This window comes from Neoarius graeffei, chromosome 2, assembly GCF_027579695.1.
Source record: "Neoarius graeffei isolate fNeoGra1 chromosome 2, fNeoGra1.pri, whole genome shotgun sequence".
In the NCBI taxonomy this organism is placed as follows: Eukaryota; Metazoa; Chordata; class Actinopteri; order Siluriformes; family Ariidae; genus Neoarius; species Neoarius graeffei.
In genome coordinates, this window is record NC_083570.1 from 100,944,899 (window position 1) to 100,968,495 (window position 23,597).

Here is a 23,597-nt window from a genome sequence, read left to right on the forward strand (position 1 = left end):
CTTGTCCAGGGTGTACCCCGCCTTTCGCCCGTAGTCAGCTGGGATAGGCTCCAGCTTGCCTGCGACCCTGTAGAACAGGATAAAGCGGCTAGAGATAATGAGATGAGATGAGACTTATCGGCCTATTCGGTTTGTAGCCATGTTGAATTTAGTTCGTTTGGTCCACGGCAGGCGTCGCTTATCCACGCGATCTTCACGAGACTTGTGCGAGACTTCGAAATGTGAAGTGTCAGCCAGGTGTCAGTGCCGCCATTTTGAAAACTGTTTTCCAAACGAAGTATTGCACAAAAACGAGTTTAAATGACGATTACTGCCTACTTTTTTCAAACTTTCCTGATTGCTATCAAAACAAACAAAACTTCCGGCTTGATTACATCAGCATTCGAAAGAGGGCGCGCGTGTCTTTTGACAACGTTGGCAGATGTTGGTCACTTTGATTTCCGCTGTACGTTTTACTTCCGTCCTACGATGTCTCACACAGGTCTCAATGAATCTCATTTATGGCCATTGCTTTGACATATGGACTGATATATTACAGAGCATATTTCAAAACACTCATAACTTGCTCTAGCAGTGACAAAATAGCGATCAAAAATGCATTCTGATATTTAATAAAATGAGAAATAGAATTTTGATAATAAAAAATTTGCCTTCTGTTCTCCTTTAAAAAAATCAGGCAAATCAGTTCAGTGGTTCAGTTTTAATGGACATTTTTAGGTCTCGGATATTACTCTTTTCAGATAAATGGGTCTGTATAAAACAGTCAGTAATTAGCAAGGAACAATGGTGTCTTTTTTTTTTTTCCCCCCAAAGTGCTAATCCTGGGAATTAAACTGTATTTTTGTTACTAAACTGCCAAATCTAATGAAATTTTCTGTGCTACATCGTTTTCCCTGCAGAATCCAGACATTTTTCAAATTTTTAAAAACTTCTGTGTATAATTAATGATGCTAATTAACATAAACGTATCTAATTGACATATGCAAGGATGAGAATGGGACATTTAAAAAAACTCCGAAATGTCTGCCAAGGGCAGACATAATGCACGCAAAGCGTGCATGGGGGGGGTTCAAAAGGGGGTGCGCCTTTATATATATATATATATATATATATATATATATATATATATATATATATATGAATGTTTTCAAATTCAATGATGGTTTAAAACATTTATAAACTTTAAGATAACAAATCCCTACAGATATATATATATATATATATATATATATATATATATATATATATGTCGTGAGTGATAGTGGAGGTAACCGTAACAATGTATTAGATTCCTCCTGACTCTATCTTTGACAATTTAAGTAAAGCGTACCTTTGTGCTTTTTTGTTCTGATGTGCTCCTGGATGTTTCTAGCTCCACTGTTTCCATAATTGATCATATCTGAGCACAGAATACACAGAACCTTTCCCGGCACGGCCACTTTTCAGATATGTTCCGTCAGGCACGTCGTCACAGTTTGTGCCCCTATCTGCACGGTAACGCTACTATCGAGCCATGCCCATCGGAAACAGTTCTTTATCCCATTCGATTTATCGATTTCCCTGGCACGATCCTCATTTTTGCGGTCCAAAACTTTTGCCATATTGGCGAAGTAACTTTGAAAACTAACCAAAATAACTAGAATTTAAGAAGTGATCAAAACCGTGTATGTATAGCTTGTTTCTCCGTGAATTGTAGAAGTGAGATGAAACTAGCGCCAAAACGTTGCCGGAAATTGTCATGAGTTGTCGTTAGCATAAATATTAAAGAAAGCAATGACGATTTCCGTTATCACAGCTGCAACTAATTTTGCGATGAGCATTGCCGAAAGATGCTGGTGGTCGGTCGGTCGGTCCTGCCTGCTTGTGCCACCACAAGTCTCGCCTCGCGCCGACCCCCCCCCGAAATTTTCTCAACGGATTTACACGTTTCACAAAAATTACATTTTCAGCGGGAAAAACTCGGAATTCCGCAGATCCGCGGAAAATTCTCATCTCTGCAAACGGTTTGAGGATAAACGGTAATTTCGATTAGGTTCTCTTTTAATTTTATTGCTTGAATAATATCTCGAGGTTTCTGTGGGCCATGAACATCTTTTAAGTGTCTCATCCACCTAATTTGCATCTCTCATATACTTTGCATATACCAGATAACTTGCATACATGCATTAATTAGGACTAAGTAATGTAAAAAAAATAATAATAATAATCCTATATTCTGTCAGTAAGTTTGGCTGAAAATGCTTTCAGAAGCCCAGCCGTGCTTCTGGGAGTCATTTAAAATGTGGCTATAAACACCATGAAGGAAATATGCATGTTAGCATATTTAACCTCATCTGCATATAACTGACGATTCTGGTGTTCAGAAGCAGCAAAGCACTGGTTCCTCAGCTTAAATAATCGAAATGAAAGCACCATACTGGGCACAAGAGATCAATCTGTCTCACTACACATGCTTTTTTGTGCAGATCACACAACTTCATCTCATCTCATTATCTCTAGCCGCTTTATCCTGTTCTACAGGGTCGCAGGCAAGCTGGAGCCTATCCCAGCTGACTACAGGCGAAAGGTGGGGTACACCCTGGACAAGTCGCCAGGTCATCACAGGGCTGACACATAGACACAGACAACCATTCACACTCACATTCACACCTACGGTCAATTTAGAGTCACCAGTTAACCTAACCTGCATGTCTTTGGACTGTGGGGGAAACCGGAGCACCCGGAGGAAACCCACGCGGACACGGGAAGAACATGCAAACTCCGCACAGAAAGGCCCTCGCCGGCCACGGGGCTCGAACCCGGACCTTCTTGCTGTGAGGCGACAGCGCTAACCACTACACCACCGTGCCGCCCTATCGCACAACTTACCTGGAAAATTTGTGACAAATTTGAGACTCGCTGATGGTTCAACTGTATGGTTTGAGTATTGAACAAGCTGTAATGTATATGGTTTGAAATCTGCACACGCACTCATCCCACAATGCACTAGTGCAGTGTTTCTCAACCACTGGGCCGCGGCCCAAAGCTCCATCTAGTGGGCTGCAATTTTTTTTCAAGTTGAAGCTAATTTTTACTCATAGTAGGGTACAACTGCCGGGTTGCATCCGACATCACATCTGCCTCATTAAGCCATGGTCACACTACAGCTTGCGATGCTTTGCGATGGGTTATCAATGAAAATGAGGCATTCTGGTGGCGGTATACACGCAAGCTAAAAGTTGTGGTCACACAGCAGGTGAACACTTGACTGTCACGCCTTTGTGCACTTGAGCCTGGCGCAGCTCAAGCGGCTGCACTCGTTCACAGAGCGTGTTGTGCGCGTGCTTGGGACCCAGTCATTATGGGAAACACCTGATACTGATTTGAGCGCAATCAGCACGCGCAGATATGGATGCTGTTTTCACAGAGGCTTTGTGAAGTATTATCATTATCACTGTCATGTTTGTTTCTCGCCATCTTTATAACACTGTTTAAATACTCTGCTTTATGATTCTGCTTTGCTTTCATTTGTGTTTTGTTTTTGTAAATATCACGCCTGCTAATAAACGCTCTTCCTGCACTTAGATCCGCCTACCGCCGTCTATCTTGTAGTGTCCTGATCCCCAGATCTTTAACCCAGCCACATATAAAAAGTTATACTCCTCCATGCTCTTCCAGGTTTTCATCCGTTTCTCCATGTAGAACGATGTCTGCAGCACCAGGTAGTTTGAGATGTCGGGGAACTCAATGGATGGATAATTTTCCAACTCACAGGAAAAATCCTTTGTTAGCGTGTAAGGATCTAATCCCATTGAGTGGTTTCTATATCCACTTCTTTTGAGTGTACTTCTTGGTTTTAATAACTTGCTTGCTTGCTGTACACAAACATGGCAATAAGTTCTTGTGTTAATGGACCAGACTCCACTTTTGGATCATTAATCCCTTTTGACTGAGAATTTCCTGCATGCATGGTTTGATGTCGGCTTCTGAGACATCCATACAGTTTTAAATACAATACCTACAATTAAAAACAGTTTGTTTTTATTGCATTCATTTAATTCCTGGGCTCCCATCTGGAACAGGGAGTGATGTTGCATCCCATTAATACACTTTACGGTAGATTATTAGATTCTAATAGAATAGATGAGCCAAAATAATTGGGGATCTTTTTTAATGGGCCCCGACTTGTTACAAGTATGAATAGGTGGGCCTTAAAGTAGAAACGTTTGAGAAACCCTGCACTAGGGTATCCCCAGTGACATACCGAAATTTCTTTTTCCAAGCCAATGAGGAACCGGCGGCATGGTGGTGTAGTGGTTAGCACTGTCGCCTTACAGCAAGAAGGCTCTGGGTTCAAGCCCAGCGGCCGATGGGGGGTTTTCTGTGCGGAGTTTGCATGTTCTCCCCATGTCTGCATGGGTTTCCTCCAGGTGCTCCGGTTTCCCCCACAGTCCAAAGACATGCAGATAGGTTAACATGGGATGGCGTTGGGGTGAAGTGCTCAAGAGCGGCGGCGGGCACGTACGCAACAACTTTGCTCTCCTATGATGAACTAAATTTTGTTGTACATTTGTGCAGTGACAATAAAGGCATTCTTCTTGGGGAAGCCTTTAAACTATCAAAACAAAAGCATGCTCCAGACACAGTGCCGTGGGCACACCTGTTTGGAGCATGCGTAGGTTGAATATATCCATATAAGCTGGAGAATAAGCTACATGCATTCATTTATGTATAGAGAATGTTTAGGCATGGGAAATTAATATTATAAAAAAAGATTATGAGCGGCATCAATAAAAACTATTTTTTTTAAATCCCACCTAAAAAGGCATGAAATTTGAAATAAATAAATAAATAAATAAATTGGTGCAGTCATCGATTATACAGCCGCCATATTGACCGCTGTCTGAACTCACTGTTACTGTTCATTTGTTAGTTCAGCTTTTGCTCACTGTTGTTTGTTGGTTTTGCGTTTACTCACAAGATTAGTGTTCATTCGTTAGTTTAGCTTTTGCTAGCTATAATAGTGTTCATTTATTAGCTTAGTTTTACTCTTTAGATGAAGATTCACAAGTAAGTTTAGCTTTTGCTAGCGATGCTATTGTTTGTTAGTTTAGCTTTTGCTAGCTATGCTATTGTTTGTTTGTTAGTTAGTTCGTTTAGCTTTTTGCTAGCTATGATAGCATTCGTTTATTAGCTTAGTTTTACTCTTTAGATTAAGATTCACAAGTAAGTTTAACTTTTGCTAGCTATGCTATTGTTTGTTAGTTTAGCTTTTGCTAGCTATGATAGTGTTCGTTTATTAGTTTAGTTTTACTCCTTAGATTAGCATTCATGTGCAAGTTTAGCTTTTGCTAGCTATGCTATTGTTTGTTTGTTAGTTTAGCTTTTTGCTAGCTATGATAATGTTCGTTTATTAGTTTAGTTTTACTCCTTAGATTAGCATTCACAAGTAAGTTTAGCTTTTGCTAGCTATGCTATTGTTTGTTTGTTAGTTTAGCTTTTTGCTAGCTATGATAACGTTCGTTTATTAGCTTAGTTTTACTCTTTAGATTAAGATTCACAAGTACGTTTAGCTTTTGCTAGTGATGCTATTGTTTGTTAGTTTAGCTTTTGCTAGCCATGATAGCGTTCGTTTATTAGCTTAGTTTTACTCTTTAGATTAAGATTCACAAGTACGTTTAGCTTTTGCTAGCTATGCTATTGTTTGTTAGTTTAGCTTTTGCTAGCTATGATAGCGTTCGTTTATTAGCTTAGTTTGACTCTTTAGATTAAGATTCACAAGTATGTTTAGCTTTTGCTAGTGATGCTATTGTTTGTTAGTTTAGCTTTTGCTAGCTATGACAGTGTTCATCTATTAGCTCAGTTTTACTCCTTAGATTAGCATTCACGTGTAAGTTTAGCTTTTGCTAGCTATGATAGCGTTCGTTTATTAGCTTAGTTTTACTCTTTAGATTAAGATTCACAAGTAAGTTTAACTTTTGCTAGCTATGATAGTGTTTGTTTATTAGTTTAGTTTTACTCCTTAGATTAGCATTCACGTGCAAGTTTAGCTTTTGCTAGCTATGCTATTGTTTGTTTGTTAGTTTAGCTTTTTGCTAGCTATGATAGTGTTCGTTTATTAGTTTAGTTTTACTCCTTAGATTAGCATTCACGTACAAGTTTAGCTTTTGCTAGCTATGCTATTGTTTGTTTGTTAGTTTAGCTTTTTGCTAGCTATGATAGTGTTCGTTTATTAGTTTAGTTTTACTCCTTAGATTAGCATTCATGTACAAGTTTAGCTTTTGCTAGCTATGCTATTGTTTGTTAGTTTAGCTTTTGCTAGCTATGATCGTGTTTGTTTATTAGTTTAGTTTTACTCCTTAGATTAGCATTCACGTGCAAGTTTAGCTTTTGCTAGCTATGCTATTGTTTGTTTGTTAGTTTAGCTTTTTGCTAGCTATGATAGTGTTCGTTTATTAGTTTAGTTTTACTCCTTAGATTAGCATTCACGTACAAGTTTAGCTTTTGCTAGCTATGCTATTGTTTGTTAGTTTAGCTTTTTGCTAGCTATGATAGCGTTCGTTTATTAGCTTAGTTTTACTCTTTAGATTAAGATTCACAAGTACGTTTAGCTTTTGCTAGTGATGCTATTGTTTGTTAGTTTAGCTTTTGCTAGCTATGATAGCGTTCGTTTATTAGCTTAGTTTTACTCTTTAGATTAAGATTCACAAGTATGTTTAGCTTTTGCTAGTGATGCTATTGTTTGTTAGTTTAGCTTTTGCTAGCTATGACAGTGTTCATCTATTAGCTCAGTTTTACTCCTTAGATTAGCATTCACGTGTAAGTTTAGCTTTTGCTAGCTATGATAGCGTTCGTTTATTAGCTTAGTTTTACTCTTTAGATTAAGATTCACAAGTAAGTTTAACTTTTGCTAGCTATGATAGTGTTTGTTTATTAGTTTAGTTTTACTCCTTAGATTAGCATTCACGTACAAGTTTAGCTTTTGCTAGCTATGCTATTGTTTGTTAGTTTAGCTTTTTGCTAGCTATGATAGCGTTCGTTTATTAGCTTAGTTTTACTCTTTAGATTAAGATTCACAAGTACGTTTAGCTTTTGCTAGTGATGCTATTGTTTGTTAGTTTAGCTTTTGCTAGCTATGATAGTGTTCGTTTATTAGTTTAGTTTTACTCCTTAGATTAGCATTCATGTACAAGTTTAGCTTTTGCTAGCTATGCTATTGTTTGTTAGTTTAGCTTTTGCTAGCTATGATCGTGTTTGTTTATTAGTTTAGTTTTACTCCTTAGATTAGCATTCACGTGCAAGTTTAGCTTTTGCTAGCTATGCTATTGTTTGTTTGTTAGTTTAGCTTTTTGCTAGCTATGATAGTGTTCGTTTATTAGTTTAGTTTTACTCCTTAGATTAGCATTCACGTACAAGTTTAGCTTTTGCTAGCTATGCTATTGTTTGTTAGTTTAGCTTTTTGCTAGCTATGATAGCGTTCGTTTATTAGCTTAGTTTTACTCTTTAGATTAAGATTCACAAGTACGTTTAGCTTTTGCTAGTGATGCTATTGTTTGTTAGTTTAGCTTTTGCTAGCTATGATAGCGTTCGTTTATTAGCTTAGTTTTACTCTTTAGATTAAGATTCACAAGTACGTTTAGCTTTTGCTAGTGATGCTATTGTTTGTTAGTTTAGCTTTTGCTAGCGATGACAGTGTTTGTCTATTAGCTCATTTTTACTCCTTAGATTAGCATTCACGTGTAAGTATAGCTTTTGCTAGCTATGATAGTGTTCATTTATTAGCTTAGTTTTACTCTTTAGATTAAGATTCACAAGTAAGTTTAGCTTTTGCCAGTGATGCTATTGTTTGTTAGTTTAGCTTTTGCTAGCTATGCTATTGTTTGTTTGCTAGTTTAGCTTTTGCTAGCTATGCTAGTGTTCATTTATTAGCTTAGTTTTACTCTTTAGATTAGCATTCACATGTAAGTTTAGCTTTTGCTAGCTATGCTATTGTTTGTTAGTTTAGCTTTTGCTAGCTATGATAGCGTTCGTTTATTAGCTTAGTTTTACTCTTTAGATTAAGATTCACAAGTACGTTTAGCTTTTGCTAGTGATGCTATTGTTTGTTAGTTTAGCTTTTCCTAGCGATGACAGTGTTTGTCTATTAGCTCATTTTTATTCCTTAGATTAGCATTCACGCGCAAGTTTAGCTTTTGCTAGCTATGATAGTGTTCATTTATTAGCTTAGTTTTACTCTTTAGATTAAGATTCACAAGTAAGTTTAGCTGCTAGTGATGCTATTGTTTGTTAGTTTAGCTTTTGCTAGCTATGATAGCGTTCGTTTATTAGCTTAGTTTTACTCTTTAGATTAAGATTCACAAGTACGTTTAGCTTTTGCTAGTGATGCTATTGTTTGTTAGTTTAGCTTTTGCTAGCTATGATAGCGTTCGTTTATTAGCTTAGTTTTACTCTTTAGATTAAGATTCACAAGTACGTTTAGCTTTTGCTAGTGATGCTATTGTTTGTTAGTTTAGCTTTTGCTAGCGATGACAGTGTTTGTCTATTAGCTAATTTTTACTCCTTAGATTAGCATTCACGTGTAAGTTTAGCTTTTGCTAGCTATGATAGTGTTCATTTATTAGCTTAGTTTTACTCTTTAGATTAAGATTCACAAGTAAGTTTAGCTTTTGCTAGTGATGCTATTGTTTGTTAGTTTACCTTTTGCTAGCTATGCTATTGTTTGTTAGTTTAGCTTTTGCTAGCGATGACAGTGTTCGTCTATTAGCTCATTTTTATTCCTTAGATTAGCATTCACGTGCAAGTTTAGCTTTTGCTAGCTATGATAGCGTTCATTTATTAGCTTAGTTTTACTCCTTAGATTAGCATTCATGTGCAAGTTTAACTTTTGCTAGTGATGCTATTGTTTGTTAGTTTAGCTTTTGCTAGCTATGATAGTGTTCATTCATTAGTTTTGTTTTACTCCTTAGATTAGCATTCACGTGCAAGTTTAGCTTTTGCTAGCTATGCTATTGTTTGTTTGTTAGTTTAGCTTTTTGCTAGCTATGATAGTGTTCGTTTATTAGTTTAGTTTTACTCCTTAGATTAGCATTCACGTGCAAGTTTAGCTTTTGCTAGCTATGCTATTGTTTGTTTGTTAGTTTAGCTTTTTGCTAGCTATGATAGTGTTTGTTTATTAGCTTAGTTTTACTCTTTTGTTCAGCATTCACATGCAAGTTTAGCTTTTGCTAGCTATGCTATTGTTTGTTTGTTAGTTTACCTTTTGCTAACTATAATAGTATTCGTTTATTAGCTTAGTTTTATTTTTTAGATTAGGATTCACAAGTTAGTTTAGCTTTTGCTAGCTATGATAGTGTTCATTTATTAGCTTAGTTTTACTCTTTAGATTAGCATTCACATGTCAGTTTAGCTTTTGCTAGCTATGCTATTGTTTGTTTGTTAGTTTAGTTTTTGCTAGCTATGACAGTGTTCATTTATTAGCTTAGTTTTACTCTTTAGATTAGGAGTCACAAGTAAGTTTAGCTTTTGCTAGCGATGCTATTGTTTGTTAGATTAGCTTTTGCTAGCTATGACAGTGTTCGTCTATTAGCTCAGTTTTACTCCTTAGATTAGCATTCACGTCTAAGTTTAGCTTTTGCTAGCTATGTTAGTGTTTATTAATTTTACTCTTTAGCACTTACATGTAAGTTTAGCTTTTATAGACTATCACTGTTCATTTGTTACTTTAGTTTTTGCTCACTATGTTAGTATTTGTTAGTTTAGCTTTTGCTCACTGTATTAGTCTCATCTCATCTCATTATCTGTAGCCGCTTTATCCTGTTCTACAGGGTCGCAGGCAAGCTGGAGCCTATCCCAGCTGACTACGGGTGAAAGGCGGGGTACACCCTGGACAAGTCGCCAGGTCATCACAGGGCTGACACATAGACACAGACAACCATTCACACTCACATTCACACCTACGGTCAATTTAGAGTCACCAGTTAACCTAACCTGCATGTCTTTGGACTGTGGGGGAAACCGGAGCACCCGGAGGAAACCCACGCGGACACGGGGAGAACACGCAAACTCCGCACAGAAAGGCCCTCGCCGGCCCCGGGGCTCAAACCCGGACCTTCTTGCTGTAAGGCGACAGCGCTAACCACTACACCACCGTGCCGCCCCCTGTATTAGTGTTGTTTTTTTCGTTTATTTACTCACTCAGTGTTTGCTCATGCTGTTTACTCATGTTAGTGTTGACTTTTTTGTGAGTTATATTTTACTCACTATGTTAGTGCTCCATTTGGTAGTTTAGCTTTTACTCATTAGCTTGCTAAACCCAAAGATAAAAGTGGTATTGCACAGTTTTAATGAAATCCATCTGGAAGAAATGAAGCTTGTGTAATATTTCTTTCGGTTCCACCTACTTTATATCAAAAGAGGAGAAATTCTGGTGGAAAAAAAAAACAAAACTAAAATCAGACATTCATCTTTTGTACTTGGTATCATGGCCCATGACACCTACATTAATATTAATTAAATAATCCATCTCTCAGCTCCTGTCTGTGCAAACACACGAGTGTATGAGTTCAGAAATACTGCTGAAGAACTGTACCTTTGCTAGTGAGTTGAGTCCTAAAGCCGTCGCCACAGCTCCTGTCGTGGCCGATACGTACGCCATACCAAGCTGACTGGACACAGGAGAGTAGGGGTTAATAATAATAATAATAATAATAATATCTAGCAGAAACCAGAAGGTTTTACAGAAAACGATCCTGCTAAGATCCTATGGGATTTCAATGATTCAATGTGACCATGAAATAGAAAACAGAAAGCCAGATATTGTTGTAGTAGACAAAATTGATAAGCATTGTTTGATTATAGATGTTGCCTGCCCTGGAGACAACAGAGTCTGCGATAAAGAAGAAGAAAAATAGGAAAGCTACGAAGACTTAGCAAGAGAGATAAAAAGACTGGTGTATGAAGAAGGTGGATGTAATACCAGTTATTGTGGGTGCACTAGATAGAGTCAGTCAACAGACTGAAAACTGGATAATAAAAAAGCAGGGGTAAACATCAGGGTAGAACGCTTACAGAAAACAGCCCTACTCGGCGAGCCATACAGATTCCAACATCCTGTCCGAACCATCCACAACAAAATTACAAGAAATAGAAACCAGAGGGGAAAAAAAAAATTTGAATGATGCATGAAAAAACCAAACATCCACAGAACTGCAACATGGCAAATGCACAACACTGCTACTTTGAAAACCTACAAAATCATAAAGCTTAGGAAATAATTTGCATAGCAACTATAACACTACATACACTCTCAGAAAATAAAGTACATTTTTGTACCTTTGGGTACAGTACAATGGCTTGTCGCTGAATCAGTAGCCTCTAAGGTACTTATTTGTACCCTTTAAATACTGCTTGGGAACATGTATGTACCATTTTGGCCCTAAAAAAGGTACACATAGTTACCTTGAGGTCCAATAATGAGCCCTAAGGGGTACATTAGTGTATATTACACCTTGGGGGACAAAAACGGACTCCTACTGTACCCCTATTTCTGACAGTGAAGGTCGCCTAAGATATAATAAAACTTCAAAATTAACTTAGGAAATCATGTTGTAATAGTTATGCAATGCATCACCAGAAAGAAAAATCACGAAACTGCAAGCTAAGGAACTGATGATATGGGAACTGTACAGTGGATATAAAAAGTGTACACGGCCCGTTAAAAAAAATGAGACCACGATAAATAAGTTCAAAACTTTTCCCACCTTTAATGTGGCCTATAACCTGTACAATTCAATTGAAAAACAAACAAATCTGTTAGGGGGAAAAACATAGAAAAAATTAAAAATGTACACTACCGTTCAAAAGTTTGGGGTCCCTTTGAAATGTCCTTATTTTTGAAAGAAAAGCACTGTTCTTTTCAATAAAGATCACTTTAAACTAATCAGAAATCCACTCTATACATTGCTAATGTGGTAAATGACTATTCTAGCTGCAAATGTCTGGTTTTTGGTGCAATACCTCCATAGGTGTATAGAGGCCCATTTCCAGCAACTCTCACTCCAGTGTTCTAATGGTACAATGTGTTTGCTCATTGCCTCAGAAGGCTAATGGATGATTAGAAAACCCTTGTACAATCATGTTAGCACAGCTGAAAACAGTTGAGCTCTTTAGAGAAGCTATAAAACTGACCTTCCTTTGAGCAGATTGAGTTTCTGGAGCATCACATTTGTGGGGTCGATTAAATGCTCAAAGTGGCCAGAAAAATGTCTTGACTAGATTTTCTATTCGTTTTACAACTTATGGTGGGAAATAAAAGTGTGACTTCATCTCATCTCATTATCTCTAGCTGCTTTATCCTTCTACAGGGTCGCAGGCAAGCTGGAGCCTATCCCAGCTGACTACGGGCGAAAGGCGGGGTACACCCTGGACAAGTCGCCAGGTCATCACAGGGCTGACACAGACACAGACAACCATTCACACTCACATTCACACCTACGGTCAATTTAGAGTCACCAATTAACCTAACCTGCATGTCTTTGGACTGTGGGGGAAACCGGAGCACCCGGAGGAAACCCACGCGGACACGGGGAGAACATGCAAACTCCGCACAGAAAGGCCCTCGCCGGCCCCGGGGCTCGAACCCAGGACCTTCTTGCTGTGAGGCGACAGCGCTAACCACTACACCACCGTGCCGCCCAAAAGTGTGACTTTTCATGGAAAACACAAAATTGTCTGGGTGACCCCAAACTTTTGAACGGTAGTGTACAATAAGCTGGTTGCATAAGTGTGCACACCCTTAAAGGAACAGTCCACCGTACTTCCATAATGAAATATGTTCTTCTCTGAATTGAGACGAGCTGCTCCGTATCTCTCCGAGCTTTGCGCGACCTCCCAGTCAGTCAGACGCGCTGTTACTCCTGTTAGCAATGTAGCTAGGCTCAGCATGGCCAATGGTATTTTTTGGGGCTGTAGTTAGATGCGACCAAACTCTTCCGCGTTTTTCCTGTTTACATAGGTTTATATGACCAGTGATATGAAACAAAGTTCAGTTACACAAATTGAAACGTGGCGATTTTCTATGCTATGGGAAGTCCGCACTATAATGACAGGCGTACTAACACCTTCTGCACGCTTCGACAGCGCATTGATACCTTCACTCCTGTTTTTTTTCTCTCCCCCGCCCCCCCCTAACTTCCGTCAGTATCAATGCGCTGTCGAAGCGCGCAGAAGGTGTTAGTACGCCTGTCATTATAGTGCGGACTTTCCATAGCATAGAAAATCACTACGTTTCAATTTGTGTAACTGAACTTTGTTTCATATCACTGGTCATATAAACCTATGTAAACAGGAAAAACGTGGAAGAGTTTGGTCGCATCTAACTACAGCCCCAAAAAATACCATTGGCCATACTGAGCCTAGCTACATTGCTAACAGGAGTAACAGCGCGTCTGACTGACTGGGAGGTCGCACAAAGCTCGGAGAGGTACGGATCAGCTCGTCTCAATTCAGAGAAGAACATATTTCATTATGGAAGTACGGTGGACTGTTCCTTTAAAGTGCATATTCTGGACCAATTTGGTGGTTTTTTTTATATGAAAGAATGTCCCTTTACACACTCATCCAGAAGGGTAATTTTGCACAAGGCCATCTGTCTACAGCAGAAAAAAAAAAAACACGTCTGGAAAAATCCCAAGGGAGTCTGGAGCCAGATTCGTGACGTCACGTGCGGATCCGCCAGCAGGCTGAGAGAGCTTGCATGGATTCAGTGCACAGTCTGTGTAGACCAAGTTTAGCAGCTAGCGATTTTGCATTGAAATATGGAATTGTCGCCTGAGCTTCTAAACCCATGGATTCATGCATCAATGCTCATCTATCTATTGTTACATAAATCATATTTTTTCTTATCACTATTATGTATTTATATATTTCTTCATTTAGAAGAGTACTGGCTACTGTAGGAGAAAGATTTCATAAGCTACACACATGGAATCGGCTAAGTAGGGTTGTATATACATTTAATGTGTTTGACAGGTCCCAAGATCTCAAGCCCTGACACACAGATCCCTTGATACATCTCATCTCATTATCTCTAGCCACTTTATCCTGTTCTACAGGGTCGCAGGCAAGCTGGAGCCTATCCCAGCTGACTACGGGCGAAAGGCGGGGTACACCCTGGACAAGTCGCCAGGTCATCACAGGGCTGACACATAGACACAGACAACCATCCCTTGATGCATGTGAAGTAAAACGTAAAGAAAATGTGACCTTGGGTGCTGTGTGAGGCAGCTGCCTCTCCAGTAGCTCTGTAGTTTTTAGCTCTTTAAACCTCTTTTTTCCACCTTCTTACTTTTCTGCTCTTCTTATGAAAACATAGTGTGTTTTTCTTCATATCCCATGGATATTTTTAACTTTAACACGCAACCAGGAGCCAGTTTTCTTGCTTATTCAAGAGAGGAGCTGCTGGCCCTGAAAACAATGGGACGAGCCGGGATACGACACCCCATCCAGGCCGAGCTGAGGAGGAAACCCAGGGGCTGCAAAGCCAGGCTAGGCTAGTGGCGCTACAAACCATCCATTCCCTCCGTTATCATGGGAAATTTGAACTCGCTGCCGAATAAGGTCGACGAGCTATCCGCACTGAACAACCAGCGGATTTACCGGGAAAGCAGCTTATTTATTTTTACGGAGACATGGATAACACACCTTGTACCGGATGCTAACATGGACTGCTAGCTGCTAGTATCGCCATCTGTGTTTATATCCCTCCAAGGGCAAACGCAGCCACTGCATGTGAGGGGATTCACTCTGTCACAGCAAGGCTACTTAGATACTTTGGCTGCTTTTTATCAGGCTGTGGACGGTATCTTTTTAATTTCCCTGAGGGAACCCTCCCAAAGGGATCAATAAAGTTCTATCTAATCTAATCTAAGTACAGTGCTCGGCGTAAATGAGTGCACCCCCTTTGAAAAGTAACATTTTAAACAATATCTCAATGAACACAAACAATTTCCAAAATGTTGACAAGACAAAGTTTAATATAACATCTGTTTAACTTATAACGTGAAAGTAAGGCTAATAATATAACTTAGATTACACATTTTTTCAGTTTTACTCAAATTAGGGTGGTGCAAAAATGAGTACACCCCACAGCAAAAACTACTACATCTAGTACTTTGTATGGCCTCCATGATTTTTAACGACAGCACCAAGTCTTCTAGGCATGGAATGAACAAGTTGGCGACATTTTGCAACATCAATCTTTTTCCGTTCTTCAACAATGACCTCTTTTAGTGACTGGATGCTGGATGGAGAGTGATGCTCAACTTGTCTCTTCAGAATTCCCCAAAGAAAATAATTTCTTTACACCACAAAGGTGAAGGCTACAAGAAGATCAGCAAAGCTTTACTCATCAGTCAGAATACTGTCGCAAAAGTGGTACAAAAATTTAAGAAAGATGGAACTGCAACCATCTCACAGAGACGTCCAGGTCGTCCACGGAAGTTAACACCTCGACAGGAGCGTCTTCCGATGAGAAGGGTTGAAGAAAATCGGCATGCAAGTTCACTGCAGTCATCTAAAGAAGTAGAAAGCCAAACTGGGGTGACTATTTCCCATGACACAATACGGCGTACACTGCAGAGGAATGGCATGCATGGATGCCGTCCATGAAAGAAGCCTCTCCTAAAGCCCAGGCACAAAACAGCCCGCTTAGAGTTTGCCAGGGCCCATGCTGACAAAGATGAAGACTACTGGGACTCTATACTCTGGAGTGATGAGACCAAGATAAATGTTTTTGGAACTGATGGCTTCAAAACTGTATGGCGTCGCAAAGGTGAGGAATACATAGAAAAATGCATGGTGCCTACGGTGAAACATGGTGGTGGCAGTGTCCTTATGTGGGGCTGCATGAGTGCTGCTGGTGTCGGGGAGCTGCATTTCATTGATGGCATCATGAATTCACAGACGTATTGCTCTATACTGAAAGAGAAGATGCTACCATCACTCCATGCCCTTGGTCGTCGTGCACTTTTCCAACATGACTAAACACACATCTAAGGCCACTGTTGGATTTCTGAAGAAGAACAGGGTGAAAGTGATTCAGTGGCCAAGTATGTCTCCTGATCTGGACCCAGTCGAACACCTTTGGGGAATTCTGAAGAGACAAGTTGAGCATCACTCTCCATCCAGCATCCAGTCACTAAAAGAGGTCATTGTTGAAGAATGGAAAATGATTGATGTTGCAAAATGTCGCCAACTTGTTCATTCCATGCCTAGAAGACTTGGTGCTGTCATTAAAAATCATGGAGGCCATACAAAGTACTAGATGTAGTAGTTTTTGTTGTGGGGTGTACTCATTTTTGCACCACCCTAATTTGAGTAAAACTGAAAAAATGTGTAATCCAAGTTATATTATTAACCTTACTTTCACGTTACAAGTTAAACAGATGTTATATTAAACTTTGTTTTGTCAACATTTTGGAAATTGTGTTCGTTGAGATATTTAAAATGTTATTTGTCAAAGGGGGTGTACTCATTTACGCTGAGCACTGTAAGTGCCCAGCGCTTTCGTGTTGTTTACTTTTGTGTGTCAATAAATAACATTATCCGTGTACCACACAAACACAGGAACACCTAATTTAGAGTATAGTCTCTTATTTCTTACCCTGGCAACAGTCAACTTGTGAATCGCCGATTTTGCTGGTCCTCGGCTCTGTTGGTCATCGGCTGCTTCCGGGTGCCTCGCATGAAGCGCTCCCATTTCTCTCTCATTCTCCGGTCTTTTGAAAACGATGAGTACTAATCCCATCATGATCGGTGTTGTTACACCCTCCTACGATACACCTGTTAACCATTTTAATAATTACGTGATAACGTTGAAGAAATTTGCAGAAAACCACCAGGTCGTTTTCTCATAAACAAACCAGCGCTGACGTAGGATTCAGAGGGAGGCGTCCCGCACGTGACGTCACGAAAATCAACGTTTGCTGGGAAATTCAAATACCAAGTTTTTTCAGAGGCGGACCAATTCGCCTCAAATGGCTTGATTTCAACTGAATATTTCTGGTATTGCGCAAGGTAACAAAATTGCACAAAATGCAAAATGTGACAGATATTTGACCAAAGTTTAATATAAAATAGGAGAATTACATTGATCTTGATCCTGAATTTACCCATGATATGCCCTTTAAACTAACACTTTGTTGAAGCACGTTTTGATTTACGGTAATTACAGCGGTCAGTGTTAGGATTGCGCTGCGTGCTGTTCAGATGCGTTACCAGGAGATCTCCGAGGACAAGAAGAGAGCAAACCACATAACTTAAATCAATCTGGTTTATTCTCAGTCGTGCCCCAACGCGCAGCTGCGTCGGGGCTTTATATACACTCTTCATAGGGAGTATCAGCAGTGGAAAATTATGGAATGTGCTTTGCACACTCAGTCAAGGTCACAAGAGTTATGCACAGTTCAACAGGATGTTTCACACAAAAACATAGACAAAATCAGGATATGAAACAGGAACAGAACATACGAAAGTACAAAATATACAGAGCAGCACGTATTATAGCTAGCCTGAAGTAAACCCTAAACTGCTACACTACACGACAGTCACCCTTGGGCCGCGCATTTACAAGAGTAGGTTTAGGAGTATTCAGGATTATATTCTTACAGTCAGTCTTTTTGGGTCGGAGTCTATCAGCCTGCCACATCTAGACTTGGCAATATTTGCCCACTCTTCCTTGCAAAATGCTTAAAATCGGTCAGATCGCGAGGGCGTCTCTTGTGCACAGCCCTCTTCAGGTCACCCCACAGATTTTCAATTGGATTTAGGTCTGGGCTCTGGCTGGGCCGTTCCAAAACTTTTTTGGAGTTGTTGTCGTGCTGAAAGATGAAATTCCTCTTCATCTTCAGCTTTCTAGCAGACACCTGAAGGTTTTGGGCCAAAATTGACTGGTATTTAGAACTGTTCTTAATTCCCTCCACCTTGACTAAAGCCCCTGTTCCAGCTGAAGAAAAACAACCCCAAAACATGATGCTGCCACCACCATGCTTCACCGTGGGTATGGTGTTCTTTTGGTGATGCGCAGTGTTGTTTTTGCGCCAAACATACCTTTTGGAATTGTGGCCAAAAAGTTCAACCTTTGTTTCATCAGACCATAACACATTTTCCCACACGCTTTTGGGAAAGTTGATGTAAATTTAGCCGGGTCTGGATGTTTTTCTTTGACCCTACCTCATAGTCCAGACATATGGAGAATACGGGAGATTGTTGTCACACGTAGTACACAACCAGTACTTGCCAGAAATCCCTGCAGCTCCTTCAGTGTTGCTGTAGGCCTCTCGGCAGCCTCCCTGACCAGCTTTCGTCTTTTCTTTTCATCAATTTTGGAGGGACGTCCAGTTCTCGGTAATGTCACTGTTGTCCTATATTTTCTCCACTTCTTGATGACTGTCTTCACTGTGTTCCATGGTATATCTAATGCTGTGGAAATGTTTTTGTCCCCTTCTCCTGACTGATACCTTTCAACAATGAGATCCCTTTGATGCTTTGTAAGCTCTCTGCGAACCCTGGCTTTTGCTGGAGGATGCAACTGAGTAAATGTCTGAACTTTATTTGGGGTCAATCAGAGTCATTTTAATTGATGGCGGACGTGAACCCAAAAAGACTGAAAGCTGTAATTAAATCAAAAGGTGCTTCAACAAAGTATTAGTTTAAGGGTGTGCACACTTATGCAACCAGCTTATTGTACGTTTTTTATCGTTTCCCCCCTAACAGATTTGTTTGTTTTTCAATTGAATTGTACAGGTTATAGGTCACATTAAAGGTGGGAAAAGTTTTGAAATTATTTATCGTGGTCTCACTTTTTTACATCAGAAAAAACTATCATTTTAACGGGGTGTGTACACTTTGTATATCCACTGTATAACGTTTCTATAGAAAAGCTTTCACTATTTCACATTTTCATGAATGTGCCTGGAAATTTATTTAGAGAAGGTTTAATAAAACAGCCACTCACTTTACTGTAATGGGAGCATCACCACTGCGGTTAGTGTAGTTGACTATTGCATTGAAGGACTGATTGATCCACTGCCAGAACAGTACTGCCGGGGTCGTCCTGGTGTTGGGGACAAAAGGAAATCAACATACTGAATCACTATAGGGATTATACTCATATAACCACCACCATACATCATCATCATCATCATCATCATATTCCCTTTGTGGAGTGTCCTCCTTAGGGTGCTTCTGTCTTGGTAGGAAGAATCCTATCAAGCAGTTGCAAGAAGCCTGATTTATCCATCATTGTACGTCTTATCTGTTCTGTGTCTAAACCCAAAAGTTTTTCAAATTTTGACCACTTAGAAGATCTTGTGTCTAACAATAATTGTTTTGGGAGTTCATCATTGCCCATACAACAGATGTGTGCAATATATTTGAACTGCTGTTTATGGCAGAATAATTTAATATGAAGGGTTTTTGTTTTCTCACGTAGGTCCGCATTTGATATTTCAAAGCTCCAGTCTCTCTCCCTTGATATCTTTGTCTTGATTATTTCTATCGGGTGTGTTTTTGCGCTTAAATCCAGCCACTGGGGGTGCGTAGGCGTACTCTTGGTGCCGGTCCCAAGCCCGGATAAATTGGAGAGGGTTGCGTCAGGAAGGGCATCTGGCGTAAAACTGTGCCAAATCTAACATGCAGATTGAAAAGAGAAATACCATACCGGATCGGTCGGGGCCCGGGTTAACAATGACCGCCTCCGGTACTGTTGGTCAACAGAGTGCCGGTGGAAAGTATGCTACTGTTGCGTCAAAATGGAGAAGGAGAAAGGGGAGGGGCGTGTTAGGAGAGAGCGTGAAAGATGGAAGGGAAGGAGCTTAGAATTGAGGGTAGGAACACTGAATGTGGGAACACTGACTGGCAGAGTGAGAGAGTTAGCGGGTATGATGGAAAGAAGGAAGTTGGGCATTGTGTGTGTGCAGGAGACAAGGTGGAAGGGAAGCAAGGCCAAGAACATTGGAGGTGGATGCAAGTTGTTTTATTATGGAGTTGATGGAAAGAGAAATGGTGTTGGTATTGTTTTGAGGGAAGAGTTGGTCAACAGTGTGATTGATGTGAAGAGGGTGTCAGATAGAGTGATAGGCATGAAGTTGGAGATTCAAGGAGTGGTAATCAATGTTGTGTGTGCGTATGCTCCACAGGTTGGATGCGAGAATGAAGAGAAAGAGTCTTTCTGGGAAAAGATGGATGAAGTGGTAGAAAGTATACCGAGGGAGGAGCGCATACTGATAGGAGCAGATTTCAATGGACATGTTGGCGAGGGAAACAGAGGAGATGAGGGCGTGATGGGCAGATATGTTGTAAGAGAGAGAAATGCGGAAGGGCAAATGGTGGTTGATTTTTCAAAGAGGATGAATTTGGCAATAGTCAATACATACTTCAAGAAGAAAGAGCAGCACAGGGTGACGTTTAAGAGTGGAGGAAGATCTACACAGGTGGACTACATACTCTGCAGAAGGGGTAACCTGAAGGAGATTGGAGACTGTAAAGTGATGGCAGGGGAGAGTTTAGATAGACAACATCGAGTGGTTGTGTGCAGGATGAGCTTGAAAGTGAAAAAGAGGAAGTGTGAAATAGTGGAACCGAAGATTAAGTGGTGGAAACTAAAAGAGGTTGATCATCAGAAGGAGTTTAGGGAAGAAATGAGACAAGCATTGAGTGGTCATGGAAGTCTGCCAGAAGATTGGGATACTACTTCTATACTAGTAAGAGAGGCAGCAAGGAAGGTGCTAGGGTGGTCATCAGGAAGGAGGAAGGAAAACAAAGAGACATGATGGTGGAACAAAGAAGTGCGGGAAATAAAAGAGAAGAGGCTAGCAAAGAAGAATTGGGACGATCAGAGAGATGAGAAAAGCAGGCGGTTGTACAGAGAGACAAGACAGAAGGCAAAAAGAGCGGTAGCAAAGGCAAAAGCAGATGCATACCAGGAGTTGTATGAAAGACTGGAGACCAAAGAAGGAGAGAAAGACCTGTACAGATTAGCTAGGCAGAGAAACAGGGAAGCGAGGGATGTACAGCAGGTAAGAGTGATGAAAGATGTAAATGGAAATGTGCTGACTAACAAACAGAGTGTATTAAGAAGGTGGAAAGAGTACTTTGAGGATTTATTAAATGAGAAGAATCCAAGAGAGAAAAGGTCAGATTCGCTGGAGACAGCAAATTAGGAAGCAGAATTGGTTAGTAAGGATGAGTTGAGGGCAGCCATGAAAAGAATGAAGACTGGGAAAGCAGTCGGACCAGATGGTATCCCGATTGAGGCTTGGAGATGTTTGGGTGAGACGGCTGTGGAGTTCCTAACGAGATTGTTTAATAAGATCCTAGAGAATGAGAAAATGCCAAATGAATGGAGAGTGTGCTAATCCCAATATACAAGAATAAGAGAGATGCACAGAGCTGCAGTAATTACAGAGGGAGAAAATTGATGAGCCACACCATGAAGCTATAGGAAAGGGTATTGGAGGCGAGATTGAGAAGAGAGGTCGCAATCTGTGAACAGCAGTACGGGTTTATGCCAAGGAAGAGCACGTTGGATGCAATTTTTGCTTTAAGAATGTGAATGGAGAAGTACAGAGAAGGCCAGTGTTTGTAGACCTGGAGAAGGCATACCGTACGATAGAGTGCCGAGAGATGAGTTATGGTATTGTATGAGAAAGTGTGGAGTGAATGAGAAGTATATCAGAGTGGTGCAAGACATGTATGAGAACAGTGAAACAGCAGTGAGGTGTGCAGTTGGAACGACTGAATGGTTCAAGGTGAAGGTGGGACTTCAAGGATCTGCTTTGAGTCCTTTCTTGTTTGCCAGAGTAATGGATAGCTTGACAGATGAAGTGAGGCAAGAGTCACCATGGAACATGTTTGCGGATGATATTGTGATATGTGGTGAAAGTAGAAAGGAGGTTGAGCTGGGTTTGGAGAGATGGAGGTATGCATTGGAACAAAGAGGAATGAAGGTGAGCAGTAGCAAAACAGAATACATGTGCATCAATGAGAATGGGGATGAGAGTGTAGTGAAGATGCAAGGAGTAGACGTAAAGAAAACTGGTGAATTCAAGTACCTGGGGTCAACTGTGCAGGAAAATGGGGGCTGCGATAGTGAGGTGAGAAAGAGAGTGCAGGCAGGGTGGAGCAGTTGGAGAAGGATTTCGGGAGTCATTTGTGATAGGAAAGTCCCAGCAAAGGTGAAAGGTAAGACGTATAAGACGGTAGTGAGACCAGCTGTGATGTATGGATTGGAGATCGTACCCTTAACGAAGAGACAGGAGGCAAAGTTGGAGGTGGAGGAGTTGAGGATGTTAAGGTTTGCGATGGGAGGTTGGACAGGATAAGGAACGAGCACATCAGAGGGACAGCACATGTGGAGAGCTTGGGAATGAAGCTAAGAGAGATGAGACTGAGATGGTATGGGCACATCCTGAGAAGAGATGCAGAGCATGTTGGAAGGAGAATGTTGAAGATGGAGCTGCCAGGCACATGAAAACGAGGAAGGCCAAAGAGGAGATACATGGATGTGGTGAGAGAGGACATGAAAGTGGCAGGCGTGGCAGAGAAGGATGCGGAAAACAGGGCGCAATGGAGACAAAAGATCTGCTGTGGCGACCTCTAATCGGGAGCAGCCAAAAGAAGAAGAAGAAGTGGGATAGACATATGCCATCATCATCATCATCGTCAAACCCAATCTGGGCTTGAGGCGAACCATGTTTGGTTCACTTGGCCAGAATTGCTGCAGTAGGGTGGCCAGTTCTTTTCTGCGCACTCTCTCTCACACACACACACACACACACACCTATGGGCAATTTAGAGTATCCAGTTAACTTAAGTGCATGTTTTTGGACTGTGGGGGAAACCGGAGCACCTGGAGGAAACCCATGCAGACACGGGGAGAACATGCAAACTCCACACAGAAAGGCCCCAGTCGGATACTGGGCTCAAACCCAGAACCTTCTTGCTGTGAGGCAATAGTGCTAACCACTACACCACCGTGCCGCCCACGGACATATGCAGAGATAGGATATTCAAGTATATACACATCCAACAGACAGGAAAAACGTGATTTTTGCTCGAGAAGAGAACGTTCGTGCTTCTTTTTCTCAATCAATAACAACACACTTCATTCTATAGTCGCCAACTGTATTGTAATGCACACTACAAGACATTAACTGTATAATACACTACTATGCAAAAGTCGTAGGCATCCTATTTTTTTCATACAAACTTTGTTATAGATTTCTATTTTATGACTTCTACATTATCGAGTCAAAACATTACAAAAACATTTTAGAGTCCAAACGTTCGTTTCATTTTCCAGCACAAAATTAAATGTTACAGAAAAAAAAAAAGTTTGTATCTGAGCAGCATATTACATAAGAGAGCACTTTTCGGATTAAAAAAGAAAACTACTGGGCAAGAAGGCTACTGGGTTTTGCGGCAAAATGAAGAAGCGAGTGTGACAAAGTGTCCAGAAGAACTGCGACTGGTTCTGTAAGATGCTCAGTAAAACCTACAGCTCATTTCTTTATCAAACTGCACTCACTGGACCTGAGACTAAAGCAAAGGGTCGTCTCACA

At 40.5% G+C, this 23,597-nt stretch overlaps 1 protein-coding gene across 1 annotated transcript in view; it reads right to left on the minus strand.

Annotated features, from left to right (window-relative positions):
- Positions 1 to 23,597, minus strand: part of sfxn1 (sideroflexin 1) — a 76,960-nt gene that overhangs the window by 17,472 nt on the left and 35,891 nt on the right. The window contains exons 4-5 of the mRNA XM_060915304.1: positions 18,992 to 19,090; positions 10,568 to 10,643 (exon numbers count right to left, since the gene is read on the minus strand). Of these exons, the coding sequence (XP_060771287.1) occupies positions 10,568 to 10,643; positions 18,992 to 19,090 (175 nt within the window). The remainder of the gene's footprint in view (positions 1 to 10,567; positions 10,644 to 18,991; positions 19,091 to 23,597) is intronic.